This window comes from Lissotriton helveticus, chromosome 3_1 (genome assembly GCF_964261635.1).
Source record: "Lissotriton helveticus chromosome 3_1, aLisHel1.1, whole genome shotgun sequence".
NCBI lineage: Eukaryota > Metazoa > Chordata > Amphibia > Caudata > Salamandridae > Lissotriton > Lissotriton helveticus.
In genome coordinates this window covers 154,193,992-154,214,308 of record NC_136061.1, presented here as the reverse complement: position 1 = coordinate 154,214,308, position 20,317 = coordinate 154,193,992, and the positions used below count along the sequence as shown (strand labels likewise).

At 47.8% G+C, this 20,317-nt stretch overlaps 1 protein-coding gene across 8 annotated transcripts in view; it reads left to right on the top strand.

Annotated features, from left to right (window-relative positions):
• GTF2I (general transcription factor IIi) overlaps window positions 1-20,317 on the top strand; it is a 1,750,178-nt gene that overhangs the window by 425,792 nt on the left and 1,304,069 nt on the right. For all 8 annotated transcript variants that reach the window (XM_078679426.1, XM_078679427.1, XM_078679425.1 and 5 more), the window contains exon 10: window positions 12,630-12,683. In XM_078679426.1, the coding sequence (XP_078535552.1) occupies window positions 12,630-12,683 (54 nt within the window). The remainder of the gene's footprint in view (window positions 1-12,629; window positions 12,684-20,317) is intronic.

Sequence of the window (20,317 nt, the reverse complement as noted above, 5' to 3'; positions counted from 1 at the left end):
CTCATTTACCTGTAGACCCATTGAATGATAACACCATTGACCCTCCAGTAGACAATGACCCAGACCTTTACCCTGCAAAGCCATCACCACCACACGATAGCATGGCTTACCAACAGCTCATTACTAGAGCAGCAGAGTATCACAGGGTAGCCTTACATAAAGAGAATTAGAAGAGGGCTTTTTTTTTTTTAAACACTAGAGTCCACACACAGGTCAAGTAAAACAGTCCCTATGCTTAAAGGCATGATGAAGTATGCAGATGATATTTTTAAAGACCCTGTCTGAACATGTACTTTAACTCCAAGAGAAGATGAAAAAAATGAACCCTCACCATCAGATCCTGTATTTATTCAAAGACAATTACCTCTTGACTCCCTAAATTCACAAACCTCTGCGGATGTACTTCCCCCAGACAAGAAATCTAAACTTATTGATGCCTTGGCAAAATGCTGCTAACCACTGGCGCATCGCAAACACACAGGGTCTACTAGCTAGATATAACATGGCACACTGGAATTAGATGAAGTAACTGCTCCAATATCTCCCAGATGAACACAAAAGTAAAGCGTAGCAGTTAGTTGAAGAAGGGAAACTCCTCTCTAACTCCTCAATCGTATGTGCTTTAGATGCAGCTGAGACCACAGCTAGAGAGATCAATACCAGAATTCTCCTTAGAAGGCATGCATGGCTAAGAATCTGGGTCTAAGCCGGTAGGTCTTCAGTCCATTTTGAACACCCCTTTTTAGAAAGCAATGACTGTTTGGTCCTGTAGTCGACCAGTCATTAGAGAAAATGAAGGAGGACACTGAAGTAGCAAAATCCAATGGAAGCGCTCCAGTCCCCATCCTGTAGAGCCTCCTTTCGCTTCTCATTTTACAAAACAGGGTCCAAAACATCCTCCGATTCTAATGCTTCCTCTTATAAAGGCAACAATTAACCCTCTCCCTCTAGAAGTTTCTATAGAGGAGGATATAGAGGAAACCATTCCAAGGGTAGGGGTAAAGGTGCCCCTTACTTTAACAAAAAGTGACTTGCCCACACTTCCCCAGATCACTTAACACCTGTTGGGGGAGACTTCAACAGTTTCTCCCCATTTGGAAAATCTATAACAGACCAATGTGTGCTTGACCATCCAACATGGTTATTGTCTGGAGCTCACCACCTATCCACCAAACATTCCACCTCGCCTTCACAAACTGTCGTCGTACCACTTACAGCTACTCAAACAAGAGGTCCAATCTCTCTTAGAGAAGGGAGCCATAGAACCAATTCCATTACAATACCAAGGTTCAGGGGATTACACTCTTTATTTTCTGATCCCCAAAAAGGACAGATCATTAAGACAAATTTTTGATCACCGAGAGTTAAACAGATAAATACTATCAGAACATTTCCATATGGTAACGCTTCAACAGGTCCTTCCACTTCTACAGAGGGGCTAGTTTATGTCCATACTAGACTTAAGACACCTGTTTTCACATTCCCATTCATCAAGCTCATCGCAAATATCTCCGATTTGTGATAGCCGGTAAACACTGTCAGTTCAAAGTACTACCATTCGGAGTAACTACTGCTCCCAGAGTGTTCACAAAATGTCTAGCAGTAGTTACAGCTCATCTCAGGAGACAGCAAATTCATGTCTTCCCGTACCTAGACGACTGGCTCATCAAAGCCAGCGCACACCAAAAGTGTTTAGAACATTCTCAGACCACACTACACCTACTCCCCAAATTAGGTTGCACGGTCAATATTCAAAAGTCTCACCTACAGTCTTCCCAGATACAATCCTATCTGGGAGTCGCTCTCAATACTCACATGGCTCTAGCCTTCCCTAATGCAGCCAGAATTTCTAATATACAAACTCTATTGCTGCAATTCCAAACCAACCAAACATTGCCAGCTAGGACTTTCATACAGTTACTGGGAATGATGGTGTTGTGCATTGCAATAGTGCCTCATGCAAGATTACACATGCGTCCACTACAGGAATGATTAGCACTTCAGTGGAATCAGTCATAGGGTCAGTAAACAAATCTAGTGTTGGTAGACAGCACCCATCGTGCTTTGCAGTGGTGAAACCCACAAAATTTATCAAAAGTGTTTTTCATTGACCCTTGTTCCACAAGTCGTGCCAACAGCAGACGCATCTCTCACGGGTTGGGGCGCACAGCTTCATCATTAGACAATTCAGGATCTCTGGGACGACAAACACAAACAACTCCACATCAACTATCTAGAGCTTCTAGCAGTATTTCTAGGGCTGAAAGCATTTTGGTCTCATCTCACAACCAAAGTTGTCCTGGTCCGCATGGACAACTTTACAGCGATGTACTATGTACAAAAACAATGGGGGACACACACTCTCCAATTGTCACAACTCTCCCAGACAATTTGGAAATGGACAATCCATCACAAGATTCACCTTCTGGCAGAACACCTCCCAGGAGTGAACAATCCAATTTCCGAGATCCTCAGCAGACCGCAAATACACGAGTGGGAACTTCAACCCCAAATTCTCCTTCCAGACCTTCAACAATGGGTATATCCTCACATCGATCTGTTGACCACAGCAGGCAACTCACAATGCCCAAACTTTACATCCAGGTTCCCACTCCCTCTAGCCACAGGCAATGCCCTATGGATGGATTGGTCCGGGATATTTGCCTATGCTTTTCAGCCTCTCCCTCTCCTTCCATTTCTGGTTTGGAAGCTCAGGTAAACATCTGTCACACATGATTCTAGTAGCTCCCACATGGACCAGTCAACCGTGGTACACGACCCTGTTAGAGCTCTCAGTAGTTCCTCATCAAAAGCTGCATCTCACCTCCAGTCTCCTCACTCAGATCCAAGTAGAAGTCAAGCATCCACATCCCAAGGAGTGCAACTTAGCGGTTTGGCACCTGAAGTTGAGTTTGGATATTTAAATTTAAATTTGCTACCAGACTGTTTGATTATTCTGAAAGAAGTAAGAAAACCTACTAGCAGAGCTTGCTATGCAGCAAAATGGAAACAATTTGTCTACTGTAATACAATTCTACCTCTGAATGCTTCTGTTCAGAGCATTGTTTGTTACCTTCTTCACCTACAGCAGTGTGGGCTAGCTTACACATCAATTTGGTTGCATCTTGCAGCAGAAGCTACGTATTTGGAAAACAGACAGCATTTGTCTTTGTTCAATGTTCCTATCATTAAATTTGTGGTAAGGTTCAAAGAGTTATACCACCGAGAATTCCCCCGGCACTTGTCTGGAATCTTAATTTTGTACTTGCAAGACTTATTGAACCACTACACAAGTGTATACAGTTTCTCTTATGGAAGGTTGCATTCCTCATTGCAATAACTTCATTAAGGAGAGTTTGTGAGCTACAGGCATTAACCTTAGAAGAAACCTTCTTTCAACTCCATAAAGATAGGGTCGTTCTTTGCACCAATCCCAGATTTCTTCCCAAAGTGGTTTCTGCTTTCCATATCAACCAATCAATTGAGTTACATATGTTCTTACCTCAACCTGATTCAGTAGCAGAACGGCTCTAAACACACACTTGATGTCAGAAGAGCTCTATTGTATTATATTGAAAGCAACTGTTTGATTCATTTACACCACCTCACAAAGGCAATCTCATTTCTAAATCTGTCATTTGCAGATAGATTGTTAAGTGCATTCGTACTTGCTACACAAAAGCTATAGAAAAGGGATAGAACTGCGACTCTCGAGGCGGAAGCCGAGAGTCAGGGATAGAATTTTTAAATTGGTAAGCTACTGTCTATGGTGCCTTTAGATCGCTTTTAAAACTGTAAAACGTTGTGTTTTGTGTGCATTCTTATAAAATCACCTTGCCTTCCCCTCACTTGCACTCGTTCTTTCAGAGGGTGCACGCGGTTTCAGGCGGCCGATTTGGGCCACTTGAGACGCGGGACCAGGCATTCTAGCGCGTTAGCATAGGCGCCATCTTAGGTGTAGCGCCGGTCTAGTGTTGAGGACGATTACGGCCCCATACTACAAAATGCACACCACCCATCGTCCGCGCAGCGGACGAGCGCAGCGGGCACGCCGATTGCACGCCGGAGGTGCGCCAGAGGTAAGCCTGTCTGCGCCCGTCCGCGCCAGACCGAGCCTAGAGAACAGCCCCCTGGTGGACGGCCCCCAGGTCTCCCTAGAATATTCTAGGGACTCATTGTTCCAATTGAGACAGCTCTCCCCACCCCTTTGTGCACATTCGATCACAATGGATGGCCCCGTCACTCATTGCTCCCACTGCCCTTACAGGCTAGCTACCGACGAACCTAGCCCACCCCTTTATACTGTTTTGAACATGGCTCTGCTAAACTGCAGATCTCTGCCGAAACATGCGCAGGAAATCCACATAATCTTAGAGGATCTTCGGCTGGAGATCCCGTTCTTAATAGAGACATGGTTAGGGCCTGACTCAGACCCAGACATCGTCAAGGCCCTTCCTCTGGGATTCCTCATCCAGCATCTGGACCGATCAAAGGGAAAGGGAGGAGGAATTGCCATAATTTACAAAAACCATCTTTCCTGCCGACTCCACGGCAGTCTTTTATCTGACTGTGAAAATGTCCACTTTACCATTCAAGCATCTCCGTGCAAATCCCTTTCGGGTATTCTTATCTACCGCCCACCAGGTGCTATGGGACAATTCTGCAGTTCACTGCTGGAAAACTCATTGGCCTTGGCCACAACCCTCCCTAACTTTATGATTTTAGGGGACTTAAACATCCACTTTGACAATGGCGGAGACAAGTTAGCCTCCGAACTGTCAATGGACCTAGTGACCTACCAGCTTCATCTGGGGGGCCTCCAGCCCACTAATACTCTGGGGCATCTCTTGGACCCCATTTTTTCCAACATCCCTGACATCAAAGTACCCACACCTATTCCGGTTCCGTGGACAGACCACTTTCAATTGGCGATTCGCGGCCATCCATTGCCCCAAACCAGCCCCCACTAGGCTTGCACGCCCATGGTCTAAACTGGACCCGGAAGAATGGAAGCGTATCTTGGAGCTCTCACCTCTAACGGGTGAGACGGATCCTCTATCAGCGGACATTAAGTTTTCAACGTGGATTAAAAACTCACTGGATACAGTCCTTCCGAGAACATCCACCCGTAAACTTCGTGGCAAAACCACCGCGCCCTGGTTTACTAAGGAAGTCCGACTCCTAAAAAAACTTTGCAAAATGTCTGAAAGGGCATGGAGGAAGTACTTCGATCCCTACAAGAAGAAGGACAATAAACTCATGATTCTCAAGTATAAAAAGGCTTTGAAATCGGCACAAGCCTCATTCTTTGAAGAAAAAATTAGATCTTCTGCCAACTCGTCGAGGGAAACATTCCAAATTGCGAAAAAGCTTTTAAAAACGCCTGATCCCCCTTGCCCCGTAGATCCCTCGGATAGTCTCTGTAATGAGCTAGCCGAGTTTTTTGACTCAAAGATCCAAAAAATCTTGAACCATCTCCCCCTACACAACACTACTGGCATCCATGACTTACGAGATTCGCCTAGTTTAACGTCATCGCAACCCGAGCCCAATCTGGATACGTTTGTTCCTATAACAAGACTCCCTTTCCTCCATCTTTCAATCAATTAAAAGCGGTTCGCTGTTAGACCCTGCCCCTTTTGAACATCTTAAAATTAGTGACCCCCGTTATTCTCGCACCCATGGCAAATTTGATTAACCTCTCGCAGGGCACTGTACCCCCAAGTTGGAAAAGGGCTGTCGTTAAAGCACTGATCAAAAAACCCAATCTGGACCCTCTGGAATTGAACAACTTTCGGCCAATCTCCCTTTTACCAGGCGTCAGCAAGGTAGCAGAAAAATACGTTAACCGTCAGTTATCTGACTATCTTGAAACAAATGATCTACTTAAACCCTCACAGACGGGCTTTCGCCCTGGCCAGAGCACGGAGACCGGAATGATTGCGGTTGTGGAAGAGGCCAGAAAGATCATAGACTCAAGGGGATCAGTGGCAGTGATCCTCCTGGATCTGAGTGCGGCCTTCGAGACCGTGAATCATCTCACGCTGGTCCACCGGCTCGAGAACTTGGGTATCTAAGTCTGGCTCTGTCCTGGCTCAAATCCTTTTTACATAACCGCTCATTTCAAGTGGTGGATGGTAATTTTATCTCTAAGACAACTCCTGTACACTGTGGCGTCCCCCAGGGCTCTTCTTTGAGCCACACGCTTTTTAATGTGTGCATGTCCCCCCCTTGAAAAGATTGCCACCCCATATGGTATTAAGCTCCTGACCTATGCTGATGAAACCCAGCTTGTTGTATCACTAAGTCAACAGGATCACCTTCCTACAGATCTTTACTCCTGTCTTGGGGATATAACTAGATGGATGGACAGGGCCCATCTTAAGCTTAACAGCGATAAGACGGAGATCCTGGTCTTGGGCAATCAATCACACTTTTGCCCGGAGACCTTGTAGCCCCCTTGTATGGGCCCACCTCCAATCCCAAAGTCTGACATCAAAAGTCTGGGGATTTGGTTAGATGAAGGCCTTACACTTAAGACCCAAGCCCGAATGGTCTCCTACGCATTTCTCGAAAATCCTACCCCTACTCCCGATCCAATCTAAAAAGCTTCTGATTCAGGGACTTGTTCTGTCGCGATTGGACTACGGCAATGCCCTTAACCTCGGTGCCCCTAATAAAGTAACGGCGAAGCTCCAGGTTGTGCAAAATACCGCTGCCCGGCTTCTTACGGGCAGTAACAACCGCTGCTCAGCCAAACCAGCCCTCAGGTCACTCCACTGGCTACCCATAATTGAAAGGGTGCATTTTAAGGCCCTTTGCACTCCCCACACAATTCTGCATGGCAAGGTCCCTCCCACCCCCCATCTTAAAGGACCTCGTCGTTCCCTACAAAACCAACAGAACTCTTCGATCCACTCACCTTCATCTGACTTCAATACCCAGGATCAAGAGGGCCCGGTCTGGAGGCCGTCTTTTTTCATACAATGCCTCCAAACTGGGGAATGCACTGCCAATCGACATTCGGGCTCAGCCTAATCTTCTATTGTTTCGTAAACTTCTGAAGACTTGGCTGTTCCCCTAATTAATTCCCGCCTCGATCCCATCTGTTCTGTCACCAGCGCTGGGACGCTCACGGGCAGCCATGCGCTCTATAAATCCGTAAACATAAACAACATAAACATACAAGACCTTTATACCCCTTAGAGCGCATTCCACTCGCAAAATAGGGACATCTATGGCCTTTTTAGGTAACATCCCTATAGCGAACATCTGTAAAGCAGCAACATGGTCTACACCACACAAATTTAACCAAACACTATTATGTGGATGTATTCGCACGCCAAGAGGCAAATGTAGGCCAAGCAGTGCTAAAGACACTTTTGGAGACAACTGCAACATCTACTGGTTAGCCACCGCTTTGGGAGGATACTCCTATATGGTCTAGGCAAAGCATGTGTATCTACAGTACACATGCCGCGAAGGGATTATGTTACTTACCCAGTAAGCATCTGTTCTTGGCATGTAGAGCTGTAGAGTCACGTGATCCCCGGACACCTGTAGTTGTTGCATTTCTCATTATTTACATTATTTACACATGAACAACTCTTAACTACACTCACCCTCTTGTGGGAAAACAATCTTAACAATGGAGTTGATGCCCATGCGCACTATCACCGAAAGGAGGAGTCCGCTTACCTTGTGACTGGAAAGACTTCTTCGAAGAAAAACAACTTTCAAATATCTGGACCCAACACTAGATGGCAGGTGTATGCAAGGCATATGCATCTACAGTTCTGTTTATTTAATATTGAGCAAACATGACTCAGGCGGGTATCGGAGCGCCTTACAATTAGGATAGGTAGGGTATAGAGGTGGGAAGGACAAGTTTTACTTGAATATGCTTAAAACAAACATGCCAGTAACAGATGCTTACTGGGTAAGTGACATAATCCTTATGAAGGAATTCAAAATGGCACTCAAATCAAACTAACAATTCTTTGGCTTCCTAAACTTATACGAACAGTTGATAGTCTGAACCAAAAACGTCCTTGTGTTAATATTGGAAGAAAAATGTATTTAGTTGTAGGAAGCTGACTATGTAGAGCACCTAAGGAAGGGGTACACTATGCAGATAGCCCAGATGCCCCATGTTCTTATATATAGGCTTTCTGTAAAAAATGTCAAAAGCTCTGTGGTAGTGTGGTTGAGCAGTTTAGGCTTATCAAAGGGGAGTGTTAGGCATTTGGTACACACACAGTCAGTAAATGAGGCAAACACTCAATAAGGACATCTGAAACCAATTTAGAAAAACAAAAGATTTTTATAATAATTTACACACCAAGATCTTTGATTTGAGGTAAGTACTTTTCAGATTAGCGATTTTCAGAAACACAGAACATTCAGCTGTCAGAACACGGTAATGTTATCCTATGGGAGAAACATACACTGCATAGAGATGCTTGCAATAGAGTTACTTGACTGTTCTTCTGGACTTAAGATAAGTAGGCACAAAGGTCCTTGAAACCATCATCTGTTTTGTTTTACCTGCCCTGCTGTGTCCGGGTGCAGAGGTGCTTGTTGCAAGGGTAGCCTCGAACGCTACAGCTGAAGTCGACTGGGAAACCTGGATCAAGAAAAAGGTTGCAAGTGTTGACTGGGGGACCAGTTTGTCAGAGCCCAAAGGGGGGGGGGGGGACTCAACACCTGAGGGTCCCTGGAGCAAGGGTGCACAGTCGGTAGGCTCGGACTCGTGCTGTGGAGCTCGGATGCAGAGGTGTTTTGTCTGGCGGGTTGCTTGCGTTGGAGGCTCTTGCTTTTTAGGCCTGGAGATGGGGACAAAACAGGGCAATAGGGCCACTCTCGATGATGACCTCTGATGCTGGCATCTCACTTCGGTCGGTCTGTCTTGGTGGTATTGGTGTCCATACTGGACACTGAACAAGCCTTGGCTGCTGCAAGGTCTCTGGTACCTTGGATATTGGTGCTGAAGGGCTCCTGGAGCGACTAGCATCTTGAAACTAGCAGGCAGGGTTTAGAAACAAAGTCCACAGTTCTTGCGCCTTTTGCTATTCTTGGTCTTCTTTCAGGCAGACTAATCTGAGTCCCTGGTATTGGTGCCACCTAAATACTCCATTTAGGCACGTTAAGGGGAGTAGCCAATAGCCTACTTACCACTGGGGTTACTATACCCCCCATATGTTGTTATGACCACTCCATGTGGGTAGTGGTCCTAACCCTATCCCAGAGTTGTTAATTCCACCTAAAACAAAATGAGGGAACACTTTTGTGGGACACGCCAGGTAGTGCACCTTACGGGCAGACTAGTCTGCATGTGGAACATGCCTACTTGCATACCTAATTTCCCGCCTGTCCTGGTGCCAAATTAGCCTCAGTACAGGGGGGGGTTTATCTCCCAGGTCTAGGGGAAGCCGAGGTTTCATATAAAAGGTGGCAGGGGCTTTGAATCTCCTGGCCTGAATATGCTTAATCATTAGCCATCCTGCTGGAGGAGGTGTGAACACCTTCCTCCAGAGCAGGCATAGTTTCTGGCCTCAAAAGTTCGAGGTGCTTTTATAGGAATTAAGATGACATCATTTCAGTTTTCTTCATTTGATTTTATTGTCTCACAGGTTCTTCCAGTTCTGATATAGATACAAAAAGTCCACTTGATGTGTTAATAAACAAATACTAGGCAACCAGCACATGTTTCGCCCCCTAGGGCTAATGAGCCTGGGGCTTTCTCAAGGCTCAGCAGGTAACACATTCAGATTAGGCCTTCTTTGGTATATACCACTAGTAGTATTCAGTCTTGGGACAAATTCCTACTTGTGGTGCCTCCACGCTGTTGGCGTGGTGCTAGGGTGCAATATGGAAGAACTTGTGCACAATAAAGGAATAAATTAAGAAAATTGAAATGTCAACTTAATTCCTGTAAAAGGGAGAGTTCCCTGAACTTTTTTTTTCAATTACTTTGTCCTGGGTATGCACGGTCCAAGCCCTATTGGAGTGTTCACCCACACACTTTCTACACAAGGGGTTCGTTCCATGGGGAAGACCTAGTTGAGGTTTACTCTGATGGTTCTACCTTTTCTGATGTAGAAGAATAAATGAATGAGTTCATTTATAAAGCGCACAGCTACTATAGCCAGAGTGTCCCAGCGCTAATGGTCCCCATCTATCCTGCGTATACCCCTAGATGCAGAACAAAAACCGGTTTTAAGGGGAATCTTAAAATGGATATGTCAGTTTCGGACTAATCAGGTTTTAAGCAGCTTTTTTTAAAACGGTTATGTCCGAGATAGTGAGAAAGGTGAGCTAGCAACATACGTTGATGGAAGGGATGATGGACGCCAAGATTGTCCCAAGTGGAGTAAATGGGCCGATTCCACAGGATGCTACAGACGATATTTCTAGATTTAATTTGTTGATTGAAAGAGCTGCCAAAAAATTCAACCTAACAATAACCTCTGTAGATCGTCCAAGTTTTCTATATGACTTCAAAGAGCAACATGGGAAATATGTTCACTCCATATCTATTGTTGATTGTCTGGTCTGAAATTAATGAAGGCACCTGCTACCGTTCCAGTTGTGCTACCTCGTCTGGAGAAGCAATACAGAGCCCCGCATACAGCTTTGGCTTGCCTTAATGGTCCTACTAGACCATTTTCAGTAATTGCTTCTACAGCTCGAAAGAACCAAGATACACCAGCTTCTAGTCCACCAGACAAGTATGGCAAATGTATTGACAGTCTGGATTGGAGAATTTCTTCTGTGCCCGCAACCACGATTAAGACATCCAATGCCCTGGCAATGCTAGGTCGTTACGATTGCCAGATGTGGTATGACATAGCTCCATTACATTATCCTTCGGATAAGCGTGAACCTGCAAGGGCTATTGGGAGCAATCCTAACCATTTTTCCAAATGGTTGTTTCTATAATTTGCAAGTGCTTAACATATTTTTCAAACTGAACCGCTCAACAATAGAGCAACTATTTTGCATTATACGCCTCTTTCAGACTTGATTCAAAGCAGAATCCTATCTCTGAAGCGCCCTAGTAATTTACCTGGTACTAGATTCCTGCAGCGGGACATGAGTCCCGAAATCTAGATTGTGACTAAATAGCAGGCTTAAATATCTGTATTCATTAATCACCTTCAATTAAACACCACCCAGCCACGACCTAAAATCCAGGGGCTGCCTTTTGAGAAAAACCATGATCTTAGTTTTGGCTGTGTTGATCTTTAAGTCATTTTCCTTGCAATAATGTGAGAAAGCATCAAGTTGCTTTTGCAGACCGACCAGCCCTAGATCTAATAACACTGTGTCATTTGCATAAAACACACAGACATAGGCTCCCCCAGCTTAGGAGGAAATGACTTGGCCTGATTTAGGACTCACAAGGCATCTGCTATGTAGATTGAGGACAACCACAGAGCCGGAATACATCCTTGCCTCAACCCATTAAGGGTTTTGATCTTTTTGGACAAGCCCTCGTTAACCCTCCCAGTTCCACTTTAGTCGATGAGCCCTCATGCAGTTGGACTACCAACTTCAAGAGACCCAGTGAACAGTTCCATCTTGCCATCTTTTCCCATAGCAGAGTTCCATTTACGGTGTCAAACACAGTTGATTAGTAGATATACTATTTTCTGTTTTCTTTTGATGGCATACTCTTCAGCCGACTATATCATACAGCCGTCCATAGTTGAGTACCCTTTCCGTGAGCCCATTTGGGCCAAAGAGCGAGTTTTAGCAATACACACCCAATCTTCTAATAGACCCAGCAGATTCCTCAAATACATTTTACTCGTGATATCAAACAGTGTAATTATGTGATAATTACAGGGCAAGGTTCTATCTCCCTTTTTAAATAAATGCACCCCAATACTGCCTTTACAGGTATCTGGCATATTATGCCCCGCCCTGAATTATTTCTTTAAACATCAGGACCTGTGCCCACAGGTTGGGGGTTAAGATGTCTGAGTAAATGTCATCTAGGCCCTTGCACCGTTGTTTCACACCTTCTCTAAATGTCTCTTATTTTCTTATTAGCCGTTGCTTTAGCCCTTTACTTCTCAAAACTCAGTGTCCTCTATGACCCTAACCCTTTCCAACCCTACAACTGCCATATTCCTAATGGAAGAAACACATTTTTCAAAAGTCTGACCTGTGTGATGAAAGGGTATGTTGGATTGCACATTTAGCACCTCCTTCATGCCATTTATAATACGTTTAAATTTGGCAGACCACACTATTCTATGATCATTTTTACAGTACAGGGGCAAACTATTGTGCCACAGATCTTAGCTTAACCACCCTGGACAGTGAAAGAATAAGAAGCTTATGGTCACTACCAGTAAGATAGCCTACCAATAAATCCTTCACCATCCCAAAATGGTCTGAGGAGTTAATTGCATCATTGATCAGGTACCTTACCCTCCCATTGTAAAACGTTGTGACACTACAAAGACTGTTGGTACCGATGTATCATATTTTAATAGACTTAAGGCCTACATGTACCTTCTCACACCAGTTAAGTTTTGCATGAAATTGAGGGTGACCATAAGATGTTTTGTAATCACACAAAAGTTGGGAATCATGTATTTTCATGTATTTATTTGTAGGAAGCCATGGTGAAGAGTCCAATGAAGGGACCGATGCAGACTTTCCGGCTGAAGGTTAGAAAATAAATGTATTTCTTGACCTGGATCACAAGTGTTTGCAGTTGCAAGTGATTAGTAAACCATTTAACATGCAGTGATTAGAAGACAGTCACATGAAGTATAGCACAGGGTTTCTACAAGTCTTTTTTTAAATTAAATAAATGTAATGTTTTGAGCGCTCATGAAGATAATTTTTTATTGTATGCCATTTATTAAAACCATATATTTTCTTTCCTATTGCTGTTTGCACAAAGAAAATGAACATTTTGTGTAATTTTATTTTGTAGAGTGTAGCAAATAAGTTTGTCCTACAGGCCTAAAGAGTTTGGAGTTAAAATATTGATGTTGCTTACCATTATGATATTGGTAATGAAATGGAATACTGCATTTAGTTATACATTTTTGTGCGACCCATGCATGAAATGGGAGATTAAAATAAAACTGTATGAAATGCTTGAGGGTAACGTGGGATGTATTTATATGTCTTCAGCAGATAATTAGATCATCTGTTAAACAGAAAGTATAGGCACGTTGACAGAATATGTGACCACAGCTTGAGGTAGTTTGCTCAAGAAATGATTGAGTTAAGGGCAACTAGTCTCTCTGAAGGTTCTATTTCATAAAAATTTGAGCAGACTGAGAAACGAAAACTTCCCCTTTATTTTACTGCCTCATTTCTAAATATACATGACCAAGTAACAATAACTGTATCTGAAAGAGGCAATTGGTTATCGATTCTTCACCTCAGTAGTCGGACTGGATCCAGAGAATTTTTTCTTCAGCAGTACCCCTACGTGTCGATAGGTGGCGTCGGTCGACTCCGCGTTCGTCGTTGGTGTAGTGGCCGCTGGAATGAAGTTGCGGTATCTACTTAAACGCCACTCTGCGCGCTGACATCAGTTCTTTCTTCTTCCGCTCCAGCCAGTGGAGATCTGTAGGGAGCGGTACCTCGAGCCACTTTTTAATCTCCTTTTTGCGACTTTTGTCAACATCTTTTCGAGTCGTTCGACTCTTGGTGCACGAAGGGTTGTCACCTCCTCGAACCGGCTTCAAGGCTTGTGACTCCTGTCACAAACTGATGTTGGTTATGGTGTTTGGAGCGCGACCATGACCCTAAGTTGTACGCCGACTGCCCGGCCATGAACCCAAAGTCTTTGCGGGTGCAGTCCCTAAAGCTTCTTGCGGCCCGGCAGTCTGCTCCGCGCTGTTCGATGTCCCGTTCGAGAGGGAGGTCGTGGTACCGGTCACGGAGTCCTCACCACCACTCGTTGTCTAAGTCTTCGGCTAAGTCGAAGCCCAAAAGAAAGGCGAAAAAGCTACGCCGCTCTCTGCGTTCGCCCCGTCCGTCGGCCAATGCGGGAAGGGGAAAGTAGTCGTCCGGCTCCGCCCGCCTGTTGGGTCGACTCCGGCCTTCCTTCCCTCCCTTTCCGGGAGCCGTGGCGATCCCTGACGAACTTTGCAGCTTTTACGAAGCCTTATATTCCTTCTTTGGGCAGCCCGATTCCGCTGGCGTGCCCTCTGCCCCTGAGGACTTGGCTGGGGTTCTAGGCCTTCAATGCCGGCGGTTTCGGTGCCGTAGGGCCCCCAAGGATCCAGGCCTGGATCCCGATCGGTGCCGGTCAACCTTGTGACACCTACGGTGCCGAATCCAGTAATGACACCGCCAACACCGGATGTGTCCCCAGCTGATTTCGACCCCAGCCTCCCCCTTGATGTAGACGTGGAGCTCTATCGACGTGGTACTTTTGTACCAGTGTTCTCCTGTGGTGTCCCTTATCGCCATGGGTGGCTACCAGAGGAGGGTGAGGAGGACTGGGAGGGGTCTGTGGACCCTCCAGCCGACCAGTTGGAAGAACCGGGCTGGAGAAAGGAGTTGGGTGAGGCCAGTGGTTTGGATACCTCCCCAGACCTTTGCATGCTTTCTCCCTCTACTGTGGCTACGGAGGAGGGTGCATCTTACGCAGTGGTGTTGCATAGGGTGGCTGAGGCCTTAAACCTCGATCTTCCTATGGTGGCAGTCAGGACTAACCACCTGACCGAGGTGCTTCAGCCAGCAGCAGCCTCTTCGGAACACCTGCTGCTGTTCAATGATACCCTCACGGACATCCTTTGGGCACCTGGTCAAGCCCAACAAAGGGGCTCCTGTGGATAGGGTGATTGCCCAACGCCACCTCCCAGCCGACCCCATTTTTACTTTCCCAATACCGCACCCATGAGACCTTGGTAGTCCAGGCCTCGGCTTCCAAGGGCGCATTACCTAACTCCGCACCGGATAGGGAATCCACAAAGCTGGATCATCTTGGGAAGATGTTTTCTTCCTCCAGCTTAGAAGTGCGGTCGGTGAACACATGTCTCTTGGTGCGTTAGTCCCACTTGGTGTTGGACACAGTTGCGCAGGTGCTGCCACAGTAGCCAGAGGAGGCCCGGGCCGCGCACTCCCGTGCGTATGCCGAAGGGAGAGACACAGCAAAGTTGCAATCCGGTATGGGCTGGACACTGCCGACTCATTAGGCAGGACGATTTCTACTTCGGTAGCCCTTAGACACTACCCCTGGTTGAGGTCTACTGGCTTCTCCGGCGATGTCCAAGCTATGCTTTTGGACATGCCCTTTTTATGGCCGTTGCTTGTTTGGTGACAAGGCAGACAATGCGCTTGAGAGCGTTAAGGACTCAAGGGCTACGGCCCGGACCTTGGGCCTCGCAGCCCCCTCCCGGCCAGCGCAGTCTGCCTTTCACCCCTTTCGTGGCTACAGAAGGTGTGCCCCGCCACGTTCCGCCCAGAACCACAGGCCTGCCAAGCTGTCCAGCCTCTGCGTGGCCAGGAACGTGAGACCCACCGTCGTGGGTCTGGGGGTCAGCGGGTGGGCCAGTCCACCATTGCCCCCTCTGCAGCAGCCTCCTAGTCTGACCTTTATGGCCACCTTTTGCCAGTGGACGCCAGGATTCGCCATCACCTCCCCCACTGGCTCAACATCATGTCTGAGAGGTGGGTTTTGCTGATCGTCTGAAAGAGAGACCCCCCCCACACCCACCTTCGAGACTACCCCTCCATAGATGCCACCTCAGACCCTTCGCATGTCCGAGGTTTACTAGGCCCTTCTCCAACAAGAAGTTACGGCCCTCTTGGCCACGGGAGCCATCAAGCGAATTCCTGCCCCAGAGGTAGGTTATGGTGGTTATTCCCACTACTTTCTGGTGCCCAAGAAGGACAAGGGCCTGCATCCTATCTTGGATATCAGGAACGTCATCCGCTTCCTCCGGAAATTGACTCTGGCTCAGGTCCTGTCTGCCCTTGACCCTGGAGACTGGATGGTAGTGTTGGACTTGCAGGATGCTTATTTTCCCATCCCCGTTCTGCCGGCCCACGGGCGTTACATGCGGTTCATGGTAGGCCACTAGCACTTTCAGTTTACCATGCTCCCCTTTGGCCTTACCAGCGCCCCTCAGGTGTTCACGAAAGTGATGGCGGTCGCAGCTTATCTGCGTAGATCAGGGGTTCCATTCTTCCCCTATCTCGATGACTGGCTGTTGAAGGCGGGCTCGCCCCAGGCTGTCGTCACCCACCTACAGACTACGGCCGACCTCCTACATTCGCTGGGGTTCACCATCATTAATGCCGAAGTCACACCTGATTCCCTCTCAGAAGCTCCTTTTCATCGGAGCGGTTCTGGACACAGCGCAGTTTAGGACTTATCCTCACGAGCAGCGAGTCCGGGATATTCGGTCTATGATTCTCATCTTTCAGCCTCTATCCAAGGTTTCGGTGCGAATGACCCTGAGGCTACTTGGCCTCATGGCCTCCTGCATTCTGATGTTGGACTATGTCAGGTAGGCATATGCGGGCTCTGCAGTGGAACCTGAGGCTCCAGTGGGCGTAGCATCAAGGGAATCTTTCCGATTGTGTTCAGATCTCGGAGGGCACTGTATGCCAATTGCAGTGGTGGCTGACGTACCAGGAATCTGTCAGCGGCAGATCCTCTCGCTTCCCCAACCATAGTTCACAGTAGTGACAGATGCATCACTGCTGGGGTGGGGCGGCCACATGCGGGAGGTGGAGATCAGACAGAGGCTGTCTGGTCTCCACATCAACCTTCTTGAGCTTCAAGCGATTCATCTTCCACTAAATGCATTCCTTCCCTCTGTCCGGGGAAGAGTAGTGCAGGTGTTCCCGGACAACACCACCGCCATGTGGTACTGCAACAAACCGGGCGGGGTGGGGTTGTGGACCCTATGTCAGGAAGCTCTCTGCATTTGGACATGGCTGAAACATCAGGACATATCTCTGGTGGTGCACCACCTGGCAGGTTCTCTGAACGCCAGGACGGATGAATTCGGCCATAGGTGCATGATGGATCACGAATAGCGTCTTCACTCTGAGGTGGTGCGAGGCCTCTTTCAGCAGTGGGGAGAAGCTTGGTTGGATCTATTCGCCACCGAAGAGAACGTGCAATGTCAACATTTCTGCTCATTGGAATTTCCAAGGCTGCACTCACTCGACGACGCTTTTCGCCACGAGTGGGGTTGCGGTCTTCTATACGCCTTTCTGCCTATACCACTTCTGCCCAGAGTGCTGAAGATCACGTGTGACTGGGCCCAAGTGATTCTTGTGGCCCCAGATTGGGCACGAAGAGTCTGGCATCCCAAGCTCTTACACATGACCATCGATCCTCCGATTAGGCTGCCTCTTCGGGAGGATCATCTGTTGCAGCAGCAGGGGACTGTCCTCCACCAGAACCTGACAGCCTCCACCTCCTTGCGTGGAGATGGAGCGGCACCAGTTGACAGCTTTGGACCTTCCTCGTGAAGTCTGTAATGTTACCTTGGCAGCCAGGCGTCCCTCCACAAAAACGATATCCGCTTATAAATGGAGCACGTTTGTGGCATGGTGTGCAGCAAAGGCTGTGGATCCCCTTTCTGCTCCCCTTTCAGAGGTTCTCCTCTTTATATATTTTTTAGCCCAGCAGGGCTCTGCTATGGACACTCTCAAAGGCTATCTTTTGGCCATTTCAACCTTCCTTCGGCTGCAAGACCAGTCTCCTCTTAAAGTGCCCTATTGTAAATACCTTCTTTAAGGGCATTAGTCACTTGTTTCCTCCAACCCCTTTAGTAATGCCCCAGTGGGACATGAACCTGGTTCTCACCTATCTTATGTGCGCTCCCTTCTAGCCTCTATATAACTGTCCTCTCAGACTTCTGACACTTAAAACTGCCTTCTAGTTGCCATCACCTCTGCTCGCAGGGTGAGTGAGCTTCAAGCCCTTTCTTCTAAACCTCCTTTCTTAGCTGTTCATCCGGACAAAGTAGTCCTTCGCACTAGACCTTCTTTCCTTCCCAAAGTGGTTACCTCTTTGCCTATAGGACAGACCATCACTTTGCCCACCTCCTTCCCACCCCCAAATCCTTCGAAGGAGGAAGATAGGTTCCACCGTCTGGACCCAAAACGTGGGCTTTTGTTATTTCTGTATTGCACAAAACAATTCTGGGTGGATGACCAGCTCTTTGTTGGCTGTGGGCGCCAATTAAGGTGGGCCGTGCAAAAATGGCCCATCTCTCGATGGGTCGTTCTTTGCATCAAAATATGCTACTCCTTAGGGAAAAGGGAACCTCCAGTGGAGTTGCATGCCCCTTCCACCAGGGCGACGGCAGCCACTACTGCTTTGGGACGTAGAGTCCCTGTTCTTGATATCTGCCAGGCAGGTACTTGGGCTTCACTGCACACATTTACCAACAAACCAGTCCGGAGAGATGGCTGCTTTGGCCATTCAGTTCTCCAGGACTTACTGGTGTGAACTTGGTTCCCAGACCCACCTCCGGGGTTGGTATTGCTGGAGTATCTATTCTAAGAAGGGTGAATCCATAACTACATGTCTCTTTCAGATTAACAAGTTACTTACCTTCGGTAACGATATGTTCGAGGCATGTGGGCTGCTAAATTCATATCTTAGCATTAGATCGCCGCCTAGTGTTGGGTCCGGATGATCGCACATTGTTGTCCTGGAAGAGTCTTCGAAATATCCTGAGATAGGTGGCTCCTCCCCTGGACTACAGTGCGCATGGGCATCGGCTCCATCCCCAGATTGTTTTTTTCCACCATTGGGTTCGGATGTGGTCTCGACGTCTTTCTGTCGAAACCGAGAAAAACTAACTTTTAGCGGCCAAAAGGCCTCGCTTTTTTTGCGTCGGTATTGTCTGCGCACAGTCTCGAGTCTTCCGTCTCTTGGAGCCGGAATAGGCGGAGTTTTCTTTCGCTCTTCGGACTTTGAGGCCTTCTCATCGCGACACGACTGCAAAACTTTTCTGAACATGGAGCGGAGCCCGTTTAAGTACTGCCCGCTCTGTGGGTCCAAGTACCCACACATCGATCTACACCCCGTCTGTAACAAATGCCTTTCGCCTGACCACGACGACGGCAAGTGCAAGGCCCGTGCACAGTTCCGGTCTAAGAAGACTCTCAAGCTTCGGCGCGCGGTGCGCATGGAAGCTAGACAAGCGGCCCCGGATCCGGAAAACATCTTCGGCGACCAAGAAGAAGAGGACCAGGGTCATCATCTTCAAATCTCCCCACCCGAGACGGAGGTCGAGGCGGATCCGGTAGACGACGACTGAGTCGTGGGTCAAGGCCTTGAATACGTCGACGAGGTAGGAGACGACGAAGAGATTTATGGGGCCGCGGCAGATAGCTCAGGGGACGAGCTCTGCCCCGAAGGTTACGAGGATACCGACCGGGTCACGGGATCGCCTGTAGGCCTTACCCAAGACCCAGTGCCGCAAGCCACAGCCCCGCCTTCTGGCCCGGCCACGGACTTACTTGCTGAGCAGACTGTATCGAAACCGAAACCATCGGGATCGACTACATCTAAGATGGCCGACCCGAAAACGAAACCGAAACTTAAGGACTCGAGTGTCCCTAAGATGGCTGCCGTACCGGCGAAAACGACTGTACCCGCTACTCCATCGACTCCGTCGACCTCCGGTCCGCAGAAGTCGAAGAAGTCCGTCGATTCCGCTGCTGCAAAATCGAAATCGACGCCAGAGGAGGGGTCCTCTAAGAAAGATGGTCGGCACGGGTCAACAGCTGCGCCGCTGTCCAAGCACGCCAAAGCCAGCTCCACGGAGGCTACGCAGGCGCACGGATCGAAGACTGGCACGTCTGCGCACCGGTCCCAGGAATCGGGGTCGGTGACAGCGGGATCCGCGTCCAAAGCGCACAAGGCCCACAAAGACGTCGGATCCGAGGGAAAGGTCAAGACATCCTCGTCGGCGCCAAAACCCACTGTGAGTGAGACGTCCCCCATCGCCGAATCACTACAGAGAATCAGGGAGAAGGCCTCTGCTGCGTCGGCTCCGATATCATCGCCGCAGGCGCAAAAGGACAATCCAGCAAAGCCTTCCAGCAAACTTCTCTTTATTTTGCCGCCGAAAGAGGCGCCGAAAGCCTTTTCCACCAAATCGGCACCAAAGAAGACGGTTTCTTCAACGGCTGGCCCACTTCCACGTCGGGTACTCGAATCAGAGGATGATTCAGAGCATTTCATCGACGCTGACACAGGCAAATTGACCCTCTATAAGAGAAAAATCACTTCAGAAGCAGTGGACTCATATGTCATCCCACTGAAGAAGAAAAGGGTGCCCCTTGACGCTTCAGGCCT